General features: G+C 37.4%; 1 protein-coding gene across 10 annotated transcripts in view; it reads left to right on the forward strand.

The window, feature by feature from the left end:
- The window catches only part of LOC124231332 (dual specificity tyrosine-phosphorylation-regulated kinase 1A), a 138,255-nt gene that overhangs the window by 102,816 nt on the left and 19,529 nt on the right, over positions 1-15,910 (forward strand). For 9 of the 10 annotated variants that reach the window (XM_046648069.1, XM_046648071.1, XM_046648067.1 and 6 more), the window contains 5 exons: positions 2,316-2,435; positions 4,465-4,653; positions 8,064-8,211; positions 12,048-12,334; positions 14,853-14,999. In XM_046648069.1, coding sequence (XP_046504025.1) covers positions 2,316-2,435; positions 4,465-4,653; positions 8,064-8,211; positions 12,048-12,334; positions 14,853-14,999 — 891 coding nt within the window. The remainder of the gene's footprint in view (positions 1-2,315; positions 2,436-4,464; positions 4,654-8,063; positions 8,212-12,047; positions 12,335-14,852; positions 15,000-15,910) is intronic. The other variant, XM_046648070.1, reaches the window with a different exon arrangement.

Below are 15,910 nucleotides of genomic sequence, written 5' to 3' on the forward strand. Positions count from 1 at the left end.
TAAATGGGCAAGTTAAAAACTTAAACGCATTCACAGTTTTGTATGTAACTAGTTTTAATAAATACATGTTTTATTGGATTAATTATGCATGACTCAGTTATTTGCCCAACAAATAGCCCAAAAATGACTCAACCAAGAGGGTAAAATAGAGGCCTAAAATTGATCGGGAGCTCCTGGCCTAGAGTTGGGGTTCAGAACATGAGATTAGGTGTGAGACGGTCTTAGTTCTCATCTCACCTGTATTCTTCACTGGCTCTAGGACCTCGGTCAAGTAATTTGACATCAGAGACTCAGGTTCTTATCTGCAAAATGGTGACAGGAACATTGCTTGTTCTCATGAGATTGTTGAGAGGATTACATGAGAGACATGTAAAAATATCCACACTCAAAACCATGTGTAGCAAATACTTGCTACTACTATTTTTATTTTATTATTTTTGACTACTTAAGGAGTTTGTTTCTAACACTAGTTACACCTTCTATCAACTTTGATCACAGCGGTAGTGAAATATTTTGCTGATGCAGATCGTGTGAAACCTCAAAGCAGGACTGCTTTCCAGTAGCCGAGAAAGGTCTGGTCGAGCAAGTTACCTGCGTGAAACCAGTGCCAGGGTCTCACAGAATTAAAAGGGAAAACCTCTTTCATTACCTTCGATGCCTGTGGCATTCATTCACAGGAAGATAATTGACATGCTTATTACTGATATTGTCTGTTCGTTAAATTAAGTCTCCAAGGAATAGTATAAGAACAAAATATTCTGTGAGCCTCGCTGTACCTATTGTTTATATTTAGAAAAATAAAACAGTATACATTTGAAAGGTGGTAATTCAGATTTTCTTATTAATTCCTGCTGTCTTTTCAGACAGATAGTTATAATCACAGGTTCCCCCCCCCCCCCCAAACTTTATTTGGAACTTTAAGAAGGAGGATCATGAGAAGAGATGATAATTATTGACTTAATTAATACAGTAGTGCAGTGGATTTCCCATCTGGATAGCAACAACTCTTTGAAAGAGTTTGTGTGTGGATGCAGAGGAAGCTGATGTCACTGCTGGTCTGAGAAAGCGTGCCTAGGGAACTGCACTGATCACTCCGTCTTTTCCTTCCTCTGAGGTGGGGTTTCTTTCCTGTTCTGTCCGCTCTCACCTTGCAACCCTCCTCTCTTCTTTTTTGTTAGTGTGAGTTAACTTGGTTAATCATCACGGGACCCTAGACATTTTTGTGAGGCCTTGGTATGATGTGTTTACTGTCACTCTGCTTCTCAAATTGACCCAAGTGTCCTTTGAGAGGGGCTGTGTCAGGGGTTTCTGACTCAGTAGATTTTACTTGCATAAATGTCTATAAGAGCTAGACAGGAACCCGAAGATTGCTAGTGGTAGTGACTGTAGGTACCTTCATGTAATTAATTGGTTTTGAGGCTCTGTTGATTGCAGGAAGCCCTGTTGGGAACCCCTTAACTGAGGTATGACACGTGGTGGAAGAGTGGGGTGAGAACAGCAATCCAGGATCTTGCACATGATAGCTGCTCCATTCCTGCGTGTGTGTACAGAGGGTGTTCATGTCCCTGCTCTGTCCTTGTCTAGCAGGAAGCTCACAGTTGAACTCTGACTGCCTGTTGGGTGATGAAAGAGATTTGGTTCAGGATTCGGGGTGGGAGGGATTAATGGCGTATGGTTGACATGAGTTTTTTAAAAGAAAGTTTCATTAGCTTTAAGGTGTCCTTTGGAACTTATTTGTGGTCAGCTCCTAGCGTAATTGTAAGTAGGGATATTGGTATTATGGATCCATTTGTTTAAACAACAAATATTTATTAAATGCCTACTGTGGGCGAGGCACTGTTTTGGGCAAAAGGAATACAACATTGAACAAAAAAATCCATGCCCCAACTGGGTCTTGAAATCCTGATCCTGTCTTGGGAACCTGAAAGTTGGGTTTGTCTCTGTCTGCCTGTTGTGAACCAGGTCAGGATTTAGAATAATTCAGAAGAAATTTTCCTTGGACTAATTATGTGTTGCAGAAGCCCTCTTGGGCAGCATTGTGCGTGTCTCCTGGACCAGGGGCATGCCGGTAATCCCACTTTTTAATTTGGGGAACAGGATTGAAGCCTTGGGCAGCTAGGTGTATTATCTTCTAATTTCATTTATTTGTTCCAGTGGTTGTCTTCATTGGAATCCAGTTGAAAGAGAGAAGTGAGAGAGAACGTATCATCTTCTAATGTGGATGTCTTTTTTTAATATATGTACACAGGTTATGGAAGAGGGAATTTATACCAGTGCAGTATAGTTAAAGTGCTAGTCTTTTCTGTCTATTTAAGGTGATGCCTGATATTGTCATGTTACAGAGGCGGATGCCCCAAACCTTCCGTGATCCAGCAACTGCTCCCCTGAGAAAACTTTCTGTTGACTTGATCAAAACATATAAGCATATTAATGAGGTAAGACTATTGATTTTTTGTAACAGCATCTATCTTGCAACAGAGCAGGGAAACAATTTATTTTGTGACCTATTTAAACACACCAAGTTTTTTTTATTCCCAGTGATGGTCATATTGATGATTATTGTGAAGACTGGTAAGCTAATGATGTATAGATAATATAATCATAATTATCTAAAAGAAATAAGATACATTAACAAAGACTGCAAAAAATTAAGATAGTTGTGGATAACTTCTCCCTTTTTTCAAAATTGTATTTAATTATATGCTGAGTTATCATTTCTTTAATAACTCTTCTCCAAAACAAGAAAGGAGAAAGGGAGGGAATAATCACACTATAAAAGTCTGTAAGTGTTAGAATTTTGCTTAAATTTTACGTATCTGTTTCTACTCTTAGCATGGATGCCAGGAAGCTTTGAGATATATTTAATACACAGTTAACAGGCATTTGGCCCAGTTTATTGGATCTGTCTATCTTTCTGTGGTTTTAAATTGTCTTTTTTAAGTTTTACATGTGTTCTTTTATCTGTGTCTTTCATTGTAAGATATCTGAAAACCTCTCTTGTGGAAGTAAGTAGGATAAAAAACATAGAGGGCACTTTGAATTACTTATCTTTCAACTTGGCTCTTTGTCTCCAAAAATTATTTTTCTGGTGTCTTAGACCTTTGGCTTGATTGCCGTTTGCTTCTAGCCTCAACTCTAGCACCCTAATTAATTATTAAATGAGCTTTTCTGGAGAAGAGATGTGTGTGCTTTCTCTCCTCTTTTGGTTGGAACTCTACATCCTTTCACATTAAAGGCTTATCCTCTGCCAGCTTTAGAGCCATTTAACTATAAAGATGTTCTTCTGTATGTATAAATTTTATAGCAGTTTGATGCTGTTATTTGCATTACTGTGTCCGTGTGGCAAGATCAAATTAGAATAATCCAATGAGGAACATTTCTGAGTTGGCTTTTGTACACAATGTATTATAAAAGGTGTGCAAAACCAGCTTTTGATTATCTGAAAATATCTGATGAATTGTTAACAATTTATTAATGTCAGTTTGTTACTATCTGATAAATTATTTAAAAAGCTACTGTTAAACTATTAACAGTAGCTTTGTTGAAGCTTGTTTTTAACTGTTTTGCCACCTTATAAGCTATAGTTTTTCTGATGTTATTCTACGCACTGTAATAGATAATTTCCTCAAAGTTACTTACCAGTTACTTGGACTATTGCCTAGTCCATCTATTATTTTTTACTGATCTTAGAAACTATTTTATAAGAAAAACAGATATAACGAAAATAACTCAATCTGTGATCAGCCACTAGGTTTATGGCCTTCAGTGTCGGGGAGGGAAGGGAAGTGGAGGGAGTGGCTATTTTCAGTAATTGTTATGTTATTATAGGCTTAAAAAATGGGCATGCCTCAGAGGGCTTTTTTATATTAGTAAGACATCAGTTCATATACATTCAAACTTTCGTTTTTAAAATCCTTTGCCTTAAGATCAAATATAAAATTGGGACTGACTGGAAGGAGGCATGAGAGAACTTGAACATGAGAAGGATGAAAATAGTTTATTTTGTTTGGCATTTGTTGATTATATCAGCACGTACATTTTTTTAAGAATCCCTCATATTACACTCTTAAGGTCTATGCCACCTTACTGTATATAAATTATACCTTAGTTTAAAAAATAAAAGTAAATTGGGTCCTGTTACTCTTCTCAAATGGGACCAGTCACTTAGCATCTCCTATTTATAAAATATATAAAAACAATTTTAAAGTGAATTTCACTGTAGACATTTTTTCGTTGGTTAAAAATTGGTGTTATTGGTGTTATTCTGTAATTCAAATAGCAGCTATAGAACATTCTTTTTATAAAGAAAATAGTTTTTTAAATATTTGTTATAAAGAATAAAAATTCATCAGTTTCCTACTGATGACAGATTTGTCTTATATGTACTCTTGATATATTCCCCCTCCCCCCAACTCCCAATAAAGATTTAAATTGTACAGTTAACACTGTATATTCTCATTTCAGGTTTACTATGCAAAAAAGAAGCGAAGACACCAACAGGGCCAGGGAGACGATTCTAGTCATAAGAAGGAGCGGAAGGTTTACAATGATGGTTATGATGATGATAACTATGATTATATTGTAAAGAACGGAGAAAAGTGGATGGATCGTTACGAAATTGACTCCTTGATAGGCAAAGGTTCCTTTGGACAGGTAATTTAATGGAAAATGCTGAATTTCATAAATTAGAAGGAACTTGTTAGTGAATCATGTTGTTACACCCTTTCCTCAGTAGTGTGCTTTCAATATTTGTAAATAGATCTAAACAACAGATATGTATTTGGATTATCATAGTTCTCTAAAAATAGTAAAATTCTATCAGCTATAAAAAATTCATTAGACTTTTTTTCCCTTTGCTTACTTTCTGTAGCTACCAAGTACTTTACTAATGACTAAGTGGTTGGTTTTAATCACTAGTAGATAGGATTACCTCTTTTATATGGGCTTCGTATGGTCTACGGAAGGTTCTTCATTATGTGTGCTAGAGAGAATTACCTTCCTGTCTGATATTCCTCTTGAAAGAGAAAATAATTGCCATTTTCAGTTGCACAGCAGGTGCCCTCTCACTCTTGGAGGCTTGGAAAGCCAGGGGCTGTGCCCTGGATTTTTCTCTCAGCTCCTCTTCTAACTATATCAGGCCTCCCTCTGAATGGGCAGGTGGTCTTCAGGACTTCCTGGTCCAGACCTCGCAGCATTGGCAGTTCTGATACTGTGATGGGGTAGTTCTGAGGCAAGGGTTCGCTCAGGCAGCTTCTACCAGGAAGAGTGCAGAAGGAACTCCATTGGACCGGATAGTTTCTCTTTGTTCCTGGCTTCTTCTCTCCACTCAAACTCTCTCCTCCTCACCTGCCCACCCAACCCCAGTACAAAGCACAAAACCCTAAATACCTGAGTCTCTTCTCTCCGTTGTGCCCGGATCAAGAGCTATCAGCCCTCCGTCCTTCTGCTTTTAAAAAGCTTTCTCTTCGACTGTGGATCCCCCAACTATTCCCGCTTCAGGTCGCCCTCATCCAGTCACAGGGCTCTGTTTTGTTTGAGGCTTGATTTACTGTTAATCCCAGGCTCCTTTGCCTTGCAGCCTTTGTGCAGTGGGTCACTTATTAACCTGCAGTCCAAATACTTCTTGTGACTTTGCTGGCATGGGGATAGAATGGGGCTCAAAATGACTTTGCCCGAACTACCTTTTTAAAATTTTTTGTATTTGATGTTTTAAACTGTGAAACGTACATACTCTTACTTATCTGTTCCTGCTCTAAGAGAAAGCCAAATACGCGTCTTTCAACCTGTGAGGAAAAGTTCATCACGTGTCAGTCTAATCATGCTTAAGACAGAAAGTGTACTCTAGGGCATTAGCAGCCACGGGTCTAGACCCGGAAGAGTCTAAGCTCTTAGGCTGGTGAGAAAATGTGAGCAAGGTTGTTAGAAGACTCTGTAACTCTGGTGTGGGTCTACCAGGCCCTGATGGCACGTGTATAATATGTCTGCCCCGGTCTGTGATTTCAAGGAATTTTGGTAATTGTGCATAATTCAGGGACTTTTTCCTTGATCTGTTAACCACTTTTTCTTCTGAGTCAGGGGTTTCCCAGTGTTTTGGGACTCCCTCTTTATGAAGGTATTACTTTTTTGTCAGAAGCAGCCTCTGGTTCTCTGTGAGAGCCTCTTAAGGAAGGGCGTGTCTGAGGTCAGCTCTTGCTGAGGCTCTGAGCCCCTGTGTGACAAGGATTGCTGGCTCCACCTTGGCGATTATGCCAGTGTTTAGACAGTTGCTCTCAGCAGGACAGTTTTCTAACTGTTAGGCTGTTGACCACGAAAATGGTTGCCATATTGCCTACTCTCTAAACTTGTTTCTCTAAATACTCAGTCTTTGAGCCCAAAGTGATTTAAATTTCCTCTAGTTCCTAAGAGCAAATAAGCATAGTAAACCTGTGAAAATATAGGCCTATTTGACGTCCAATTTTGTGTACCCAAGTAGACTGATGCCTCCCTCCTAGGCTGAGGTGTGTTCAGGTTCAGGGCTTGTCATTCACCAAATAATGTCTTCCACACTGACTTGGTCAGACTTTCAATTCTCTGCAGATCCTTATCACATATACGGGGCTTCTTCATTTCTTTAGCTAGTGGTTATCAGTCCTGATTGAACATTGAAATTTCCTGGGAGCTTTGGCAGGGGCGGGGGGCAAGGGACTGATGCCTAGGAGCTAAACCCATTAAATTGGAACCTCTGTGACTGGATTCTGGACACTGGTATTTTTGAAAACTGCCTATTGAATGTGTAATTCAGGGTTGAAAACCATTGCTTGAGCATTTAACCCATTAACTATTTGCTAAGTCAGTAAATAGTTGGGCCCTTTGTCCTGGAGACCACTGGGATCCGGGCACTGAACTGCAGCTCTTGATATAGTCAGTGATAGTCGGTGAAACAGAAGAATATCAAAACCACTTGGTCACATATTTACATGGGTAGCTTCTGATTTGAAAGACAGTAGATAGTACTTTTTAGAATTGAGTGAAACCAGAGATACTGCATTTTTCATTCCAAGTTTGATTTCAGCTGAACTGTTGATAATCTGTCATTGGCAATATATTTAACCTTGACTCGTGTACGGCTTGGAACATGCATTCCATTCTCTTCCTCTAATCCAGTGGTAGTCAACCTACACATTGGAATCACTTGGAGTTCTACTTACATCTCTAGACTTACTGAATGTACTAGAAAATCTATCTAAAGCTATTACCTATTCAGACTGAATATATTATAAATATAACAGCATTTATCAATTATAGTAGTTGTTTATGATTTGTAGAGATATAGTTTTCTTTTATCTATGTATTGATTTCCTAATTTTTATGCAAATCTCTTTGTTAATAGTATGAAACTCCTTTTAAATAAGTAAAATTTAAAATGAGAAGTGTGCATGGTGGTTTGCTCTTGAACACTTCACTTTGCTTAGCGTTGATTCTCATTTTAAAACTTACCAAAATCCCCTAATTATAGCACTTAATTTATATCATGGAACTTTCCTGGTAATCTGTTACTTGCTTTTTTTTAGTGTCAACTAATTCTTCTGTTATATACCTACATTTTTATCTCTGAAAATCTCATTTAAAATTAGAAGGTTATTTCCATTTTTAAGATGACTTAGAACCTTTTAAATATTTCACACATATACTTGAGATTTAAACCAGGTTTTTCTCATTAAAAAAATAGTTGAAAGTATTGTTTTATAGTGTTATTTAGTAAGTAAAGGTGAAAAACCAAAGCACTTGTCAAGATTCATGATTTATTACTAAAGAAGGAAAATATTTGATTTTAAGAAAGTTATCTATTTTGTGGCTATTTAGAAATACTGTAGGGTGCAAAAGAAATTCAGTTGGAAAATGACTTAGAGTGACAGTAAAGTAGTAAAAGGATGATAGTGAATGGAAACGAACAGGATCTCTTCTAATTAGGAAGGTCACAGAGGTGAGAATTAGGTAAATGTACAGTTAAGGTGAATTGTAAACTGTTATGAAATTGTTGCCATTAATGAAGTAGGAAATTACTCATCCTTTTTGTCTTTTAGGTTGTAAAGGCATATGATCGTGTGGAACAAGAATGGGTTGCCATTAAAATAATAAAGAACAAGAAAGCTTTTCTGAATCAAGCCCAGATAGAAGTGCGACTTCTTGAGCTCATGAACAAACATGACACTGAAATGAAATACTATATAGGTAAACAAACACACAGGCAAACCAACAGTGTGCCCTCAAGCAGACCAGAAGTTTGAGTTAATGGTTGTTTATGAAAAATGTTGATTTTATCTTAAAGTGGTTGATTAAAAATTCAACTGTTTATTTCTGTTGGAGGACATAGATGTGTGTAAGTTACTTGATTTGGCAGTAGTATTCTAAATCTTTGGGAATGTGCATTCCAGGTGGTGTGCAGTTTAGAAACAGAGGAGAGTAGTGTCTTTTCTTGCAACTTAGAAGTGCTGTTTGTTTTCTTTATTGATGCACGTTTATCCAGAGTCCTCTTTCTGGTAACTTTAACCATTTCTCATATAGCTCAGAAATTAGAAGTCAGCTCCTATGTTCTTAATGGTTATAGAACCATTTTTGGAATGTCTGACACAAGATCTCAGGCTCCTGCCCAGGCTGTTTGTCAGTTTCGCAACATTAGAAGCTGTTAGACTTATTGCACCAGAAAAAGGATAATAGCCACTATTATTAAACTCCTACCATACTCCTTGTGCTCTTCTCCCATCATCTGTAATAATCGTGGCGGTCTTGTAAGGCGGGTGGTAGAATCCTATGTTATGGACGGTTTGTACGAAGAGTGACATACCCAAGGCCCCAGAGCTCTGGAGCTAGGGTCTGAACCTCCTGCCTGCAGAGCCTGTGTTTGTTTGTTGTCATATGGTGTTCCTTCTGAAAACAAAAAGAGGCGATAGGAGAATTAGGAAAATAGTGAAGTCAAGGGCCACTTGATAGATAGGCAAACACCTTCTAATTGTACTTTCTTTGATACTATTCTTAATCAAATCTAAGACACCTATGATTGTAAGACACTATTATTTTATGTGCCACCAAGAAACAAATTGCTGCCAAGTATAAATATAAGATGCCATAAATTTTAAGACAGAGACCTTAGGATCAATTAATTATAGAAGTTCCGGCAGGCCTGTATACATAGCAGTTCATGTTCAGAAATGCTGGCTTTACCTGATAAACATGAGGTTAAATTTTATTTAGCAACGTCCTTTTTAAGAAAATAGAGGAGGGCATTATGGTTCTTTAGTCCCCCCCAAAAACGGATGTTTAAAGGTGTAAGATTCAGATACTCAGACTTCGTTTATGAAACACGCTTCATTCCCAGTTGTTATAATAAAATGGGCTTACACAATTAATTTTTCTTCCTTAGTTTCTTCTCTGTAGATATCTGGTATAATCCATAGCAATAACATTTGTATTTAAAACCTTTTGTTGTCACACTCACTGAATGTTTGCTGTTCAGTGTCAGTTATAACTTAGTATGAAGTGAGCCTATTTCCATTCAAGGTCCTTAGAAGCACGAGAAGGACATTCCAAGGATGCTTGACTTATAAAGTGGTCTCTGGACATGCCTCCCCACTTCTTCTTCCTCCCTCTTGTGTGTTATATTTTGAGCGTTTGCTTAAGCAGTAGAGAAAATGTTGATAGCATTACTATAACATTTTAATTTTGCCTTATTGAAAGAACACATGGCAGGCATATAGTTCATATTCAGTAAATGTTAGCTACTCAGTTCTATATAATAATGACTATCATTTTTGTTTTTAATAAACTGTCTTTAGTGATCGTTAATTGCGTTAGTCATTACAGATACTCCTTTTGGATGAATTTTTTTAAGTTCTTGTTTAGGAAGATGGCAAACACAGTGTCTCAGGAAACCGAGATTCTATATTGGAAAACAAACAGAAAAGAACTTTAGAATTAGCCGTGCCAGTAGAGTTGATACCTTAAATTTAAAGGTGTCTGAAAGTCATGTTTCTCTTTTATGATGTAAATTATTTTTATTTTGAAGTGATTGATCAAAATAATTTATTCCGATGAATTTTATAGTCTCAAGTCTTGAACTTTGAAAAAACCACTTTTTTACCATGGAGCGTGGTTTCTTACCTGTGTTATTTGGTGCCTCCCGTGGTCCAGTTAAAAGAAAATTCAGTTTAGGTCTAAAACAAAGTCTTGCCAACCTTCCATTCTCCCCAAAGTTAGTTAAAAAACTAAACAAAGTGTCTTTAGTGCTCAGCACATGGTAGATACTCAGTAAATGAATGATGAATTGGGAGGTCATGTGGAACCGAGGAGATTGATCTTCCATTGGAAAAACATTCTAATCATGGATTTTCTCTTAGAGGGAGTTCCATAATCACATTGGAATCCTCACATCAGTTACCTTTTGTATTCCTTTTTTTTTTTTTTTTTGGCTGAGGAAGATTGGCCCTGAGCTAACATCTGTGCGACGTTTCCTCTATTTTGTATGTCGGATGCCATGACAGACAGACAGCATGGCTTGATGAGTGGTGTGTAGGTCCGCACCTGGAATCTGAACCCATGATCCCCGGGCCCCCAAAGCAAAGCACATGAACTTAACCACTGTACCACCGGGCCGACTCCACTCTTCTTTACTTTTTAGTGTGTGGGCCACCAGCACAGCATGGCTGCTAACAGAGCTGTGTAGGTCTGTGCCCAGGAACTGAACCCAGGCCGCTGAAGCGGAGCATGCTGAACTTAACCACTAGGCCACCTGGGCTGGCCCTCGAATTCCTTTTGTGGCTACCGCTTAAGATTAAACCTTTTGCATGGCCCCTGTCCGTGGGTTGGGGTGTCCTGTGTTACCTAGAGCTATATTTTTAGTTTTAAATGTATGGACTTCAGTGATTAAGAGCAGATATTATACATTCTCATGTAACCTTTAAGGGTTCTTTTTATTATTTGCAAAAACAATGTTGACATGCACTGCTTCCAGGGAGGCAGTCCAAGACTACCAGGACAGCATGATGTACCCCCATTCTCAGGGACCAGACGTTGAATACTGTCATAGGTAGTCCAGATGGAAACCTCTGTTTTTATGATACTGAAAGATCAAAATGAAGGTCACCTTGACAGATGGTTGTTTTATGTCATTCCACTTGAGTTACAGCTGCTCAGTTTGGTATATGTGAGAATTTTTATAGTGAAGGGCAGCACTTACTGAATGACCTCATCTGATGGGAAGTCAGTGTTAATTCTTAAAGCACAATCTTTGAAGCAATTTAGCGAGTATTTAGCCTTTTTAGAGGGTCAACAGTGGTAGCAAGTAACGTATTCTATAGTTTCCCCATTCATAAGACTACTTATAATTTCTTCTTGTGGTTGAGCTTTATTTTGAAGTTTTTGCAAACCTTCAGACTTAGACAAGATGTCCCATGTACCAGTTGGATGAATATTATCAAAAGCCTTGGTTATGAACTCTAATACCCTATGAAGCATGATTTTCAAACATTTGCTGTATTTGTCTCAAAGAAAAAAATCTATGTCTTCCTCTGACAATTATTACGAAAATTCCTAGTGAAATCTAAAGCTCAGCAGCAGGTTGTGTATATATATCAAGACCTTCTCAGAGAGGGCTGCCCAGTACCACAGCGTGCCAGACTGGAGGTCAGATGGAGTGGGGAGGTGGTCTCTCAGGAAGTAAAAAGCGCCTTCTCCTACAGATGAGGATAAAGTTGTTGAAGTATTCTCAGTACCGTTTATCAGTTTGCTGCTTGTGATGTTAGACCTGACAGTATTTTTAAACAAAGCATTTTAGTGGTACTTCCTGCCAATTGCTTGACAGACACTACTCCTGTTTAATTTGACAGATGAACAATTTAGATATTCTTAACTGATTAAAGAATGTGCTGTTACTGCAGAATGTTGATCTTCAAATTTTGGCTGAATTTCACTCTCCATTTGCCGTTGTCATGTTACAGATTGAGAGTTCATGCATGTATTATTCTTATTTTATTGGTGTATGTAATTTAAAATGAAACCTTTTTCTCTTTCAGTGCATTTGAAACGCCACTTTATGTTTCGAAACCATCTCTGTTTAGTTTTTGAAATGCTGTCGTACAACCTCTATGACTTGTTGAGGAACACCAATTTTCGAGGTGTCTCTTTGAACCTAACACGAAAGTTTGCACAGCAGATGTGCACTGCACTGCTTTTCCTTGCGACTCCAGAACTTAGTATCATTCACTGTGACCTAAAACCTGAGAATATCCTTCTTTGTAACCCCAAACGCAGTGCAATCAAGATCGTTGACTTTGGCAGTTCTTGTCAATTGGGGCAAAGGGTAAGTATATTTCAGGACTTGTGAATTAAAATAGAATTAGGTTACACACTGGAGGTACACCTTGGAAATGTTATTAATGTGTATAACAGGGTGGCTATCTTTAAAATGTAACACTTGAATCACCTTGTGTTCATACGTTTTGGGGGAAATACCTTTTAAAATGCAAATTGTATTACTTTGAATTAGAAGGTATTGGTGTTTCAAGGTGGATTTTTAAAAATTATAAGTATGCTAAAAGGCTGAGAGAGAGAATAGGAGATGAGTGAATTAAATGTTGGGTGATTTGTAACTATATTTCCCAATTAAAGGTTTTAATATAAATTTGGGGAAATTCCAGTACTGAAACATTGAGTCCTTGCTCTAAAATGTTTCTCTAAAGATAGATCACGATAAATATTTTTCCTCAAAAACTGATGGGTGAAAAACATACAAGTAATATTGCGTTACACATTAATTACACAGTTGATTGACATGTTTATTTTGATAAGTAAATTTAAATCTTTTTTTCCCTATATAAATTCTGACACATATCCAAACTGGTTTTCTTCAGACTGCTAAAAACAGACATGTCCGTAGCAATAAATAGATTTAGGTTTAGCTGATTTGGGAAAGCAAATGTTTCCTACCAGTCTTTCTGGCATTATGAAAGCTACTCTGACAGTGTGTTTTGCATATAAAATAGAAGTTACAGGCTATTCTCTTCTTGAAAGGAATTAGGATCATCATTTGATAATATTTTACTCATTTTAAACACTTCCTATTTACTTGAAAGTATTGAAACTACATTTCTTAAAAAATAAAAACACAACTAACATCCAGGTGTTACTATTTCATATTGGCTTTCCCTTTCTTGTTTTCCCAAATTTAGTGAGATTTGCTGTCCTGTCCAACTTTTTTCCAGGCTTTAAATACAGCAGGTTAATTTAATCATGAACATTTATAGCCAGCTAACAGAATTGTGTGACTTTTTGTTATTTTCTGCAAATTATCTTATGGTAGTAATGCTATAGATCATTGAAGTAATTTTTAAAAATTGAAGGAGTAGGAAGCAAAGTTGACAGTTTCAGATGACTCTGAAAATGAAGAGATGCTCAGAGTTGTTAACGTGGAGTAAGTAAGTATATTGTGAGTCGAAAATATATGCCCATCTTTAGAGTCAATTGAGTAGATTTTAGACTTGGAGAATTTATTTCCGCATTCAAACCAAATCATATGTTCTGTTCTAATATCAAACACTACTCTCTCTCTCTAGCCAAACTGAGACAACTGTCCCTTTAGCTCAGTGAGTTTTTAACTATGTGAGTTAGTTAACTATCAGAATTGCAAGGAAGGTCATTTCCAAAATATATGTGCAGTGGCCCTGCCCCAGATCTGCTGGCTCAGTAGCAGAAGGTGGCAGGGCAAGTGTGCTTCAGAAAAAGTTCCTCGGGATTCTGGTGCACAACCTTGTAGTGATCCAACCACTGCGTTATCCAAACTGGATAGGTAGGTGACAAACTTTCTCGCATAAGCTGCGAAATAAGACAGTGTCAGGAGTTAGGGAGTCTTCGGGGCTTAACGATAAACTTGGAAATAATACTTCTTCCTGATCCCTTTGAATAAGACCTTCTTCACTCGGAGGCGGCCTTGTGGTTGGGTGGACCTGCTTATGGAGGGATGAGATTCTTCTTGGAGGCTGGGCGAGGTTTTAGGGGGGAGCCACAGAAGCTACTGTGAGAACTCAGCGTGCACTGCTGGCTGCCTGGTTAGAGTGCTATGTTAGGACTGTTAGTTAGGAGGATTTTGTTTCTTTCTCTTAATAAAACTTTCTTTGCTTTAATGATATTTCTGCATATAAATTTATAATGGCTAAATGAAGATGAATCGGTCTCTCAAGACGTTCTCAGCTTACTTCATTGAAAATAATCTGTTTCAAGGTTTTGTTTTCCTAAAACGTCTTCGATTGAGGTGGAGGGGGCGGGGTAGGGCAGAGAAGAAATTAGTCAGAAGTGACTCCCAGTTAAATCTTTATATAGTGTTTCTAGGATTTACCTGTGAGACAGCACAGTACATTGTCCAGATTTTCAGTTACATGGTACTGAGTGTGATTCCTAATCCTGAAACACATTCTTGTGGTAAATTTAAATTCAATTTAGCTGTTAAATTAATGGTAGACCAACTGCCAGCCATAGCAGGAACGAATATTAATAGGGAAATAAGTAATTCTCAATAATAATTTCTTCTAATAAGGTATAATTGTGTATTTTAAGATATATCTTACCAGTTAGGATTGGACTAAATGAAAGAGCTTGAATTTTATATATTTGACATTTCATAGTCAGTTTAACTACTCCCTTGAAGTGTTTACTTCTTTAAACAATATTTGTAATCTAATGTTGAAATCAGTAAATGGAACCCCAGTTTAAGAGTTAGCAAGTTATTTTTCTCTGGTCATTTTAGATCAGTGCTCTTAATGCAATGTTGACTAAAATTGAACAAAACTTATTTTGAAATAATACTATTTTGAAATATATTTCAGATATACCAGTATATTCAGAGTCGCTTTTATCGGTCTCCAGAGGTGCTACTGGGAATGCCTTACGACCTTGCTATCGACATGTGGTCCCTTGGGTGTATTTTGGTTGAAATGCACACTGGAGAACCTCTGTTCAGTGGAGCCAATGAGGTATGTGATGGATTGCTTTAAAATTGTGTTTTGTTTTCAAAATTTCTTTTAGGTTTTAATCTGTGAGAGTGTAATCTGAAAGTTGTTTTTAGGGAAAGATGTCTCTTTACCAACTTAATCTTTCAAATGTTAGGTCAGTTTTGAACTTAGATTGTCCGTGTTTTCAAATATCATGTAATGGTGAGTTTAGAGTTTCGAGATGGGAAGTGAGATCCTTTAATCTGCTGATGAACGAGAACCATCAATTAGATTAGAAAATGTTAAGTATTTTGTGTATAAATTTTACAGATTTTAAGTGTAATAACAGAAAAAGATGATAACACAGGAATAAGGGCCGTCCTGAAAACAGTGTAAATGTGGCTGCAAGTATTGAGAGTGTGATTTGGAATTAAAGAGGTGATGACCAATCTTGTTGGTTGGATATTCCATCTGACTAATTTAGGGTAGATTAGGATTATAAAGTTTTAGAGCTACAGACTATGTGTAATTCTTCTAGTTCACGAGTTTTCAGTCGTAGAAGACTTTTGAAGGTCAGAGGCAGTGCCTAGGGCACAAGGGAGAAGCTAGGTCCCCTTGTAGTCAGAGGCATTGGGCTGTCATTGGTTTTACAGCTATTGACTTGTGGGTTTTGTTTTTTTTAAAAGAAAAGTTAACCATTGCAGATGTTGATCAGTCCATTCATTTATAAATAAGAAAGACCAATGAAATTGAATAACTTGGGTAATGCAACTGTTAATAGGTAGTGTCTGAAACTTGCCCCTCCCACCTTCCTTTTAATTTGCTGCAGCCACAGCTGGTGAGCCACTCTTTGGCAGTAGCTGTCAGAGTGTGTGTTGGTTTTGGTTTTGTATAAATAATATTACCCTGTAAATTAGTATCTTTTTCATGAGCTTAAACAATTCTAGGATCAC

This window comes from Equus quagga, chromosome 21 (genome assembly GCF_021613505.1).
Source record: "Equus quagga isolate Etosha38 chromosome 21, UCLA_HA_Equagga_1.0, whole genome shotgun sequence".
In the NCBI taxonomy this organism is placed as follows: Eukaryota; Metazoa; Chordata; class Mammalia; order Perissodactyla; family Equidae; genus Equus; species Equus quagga.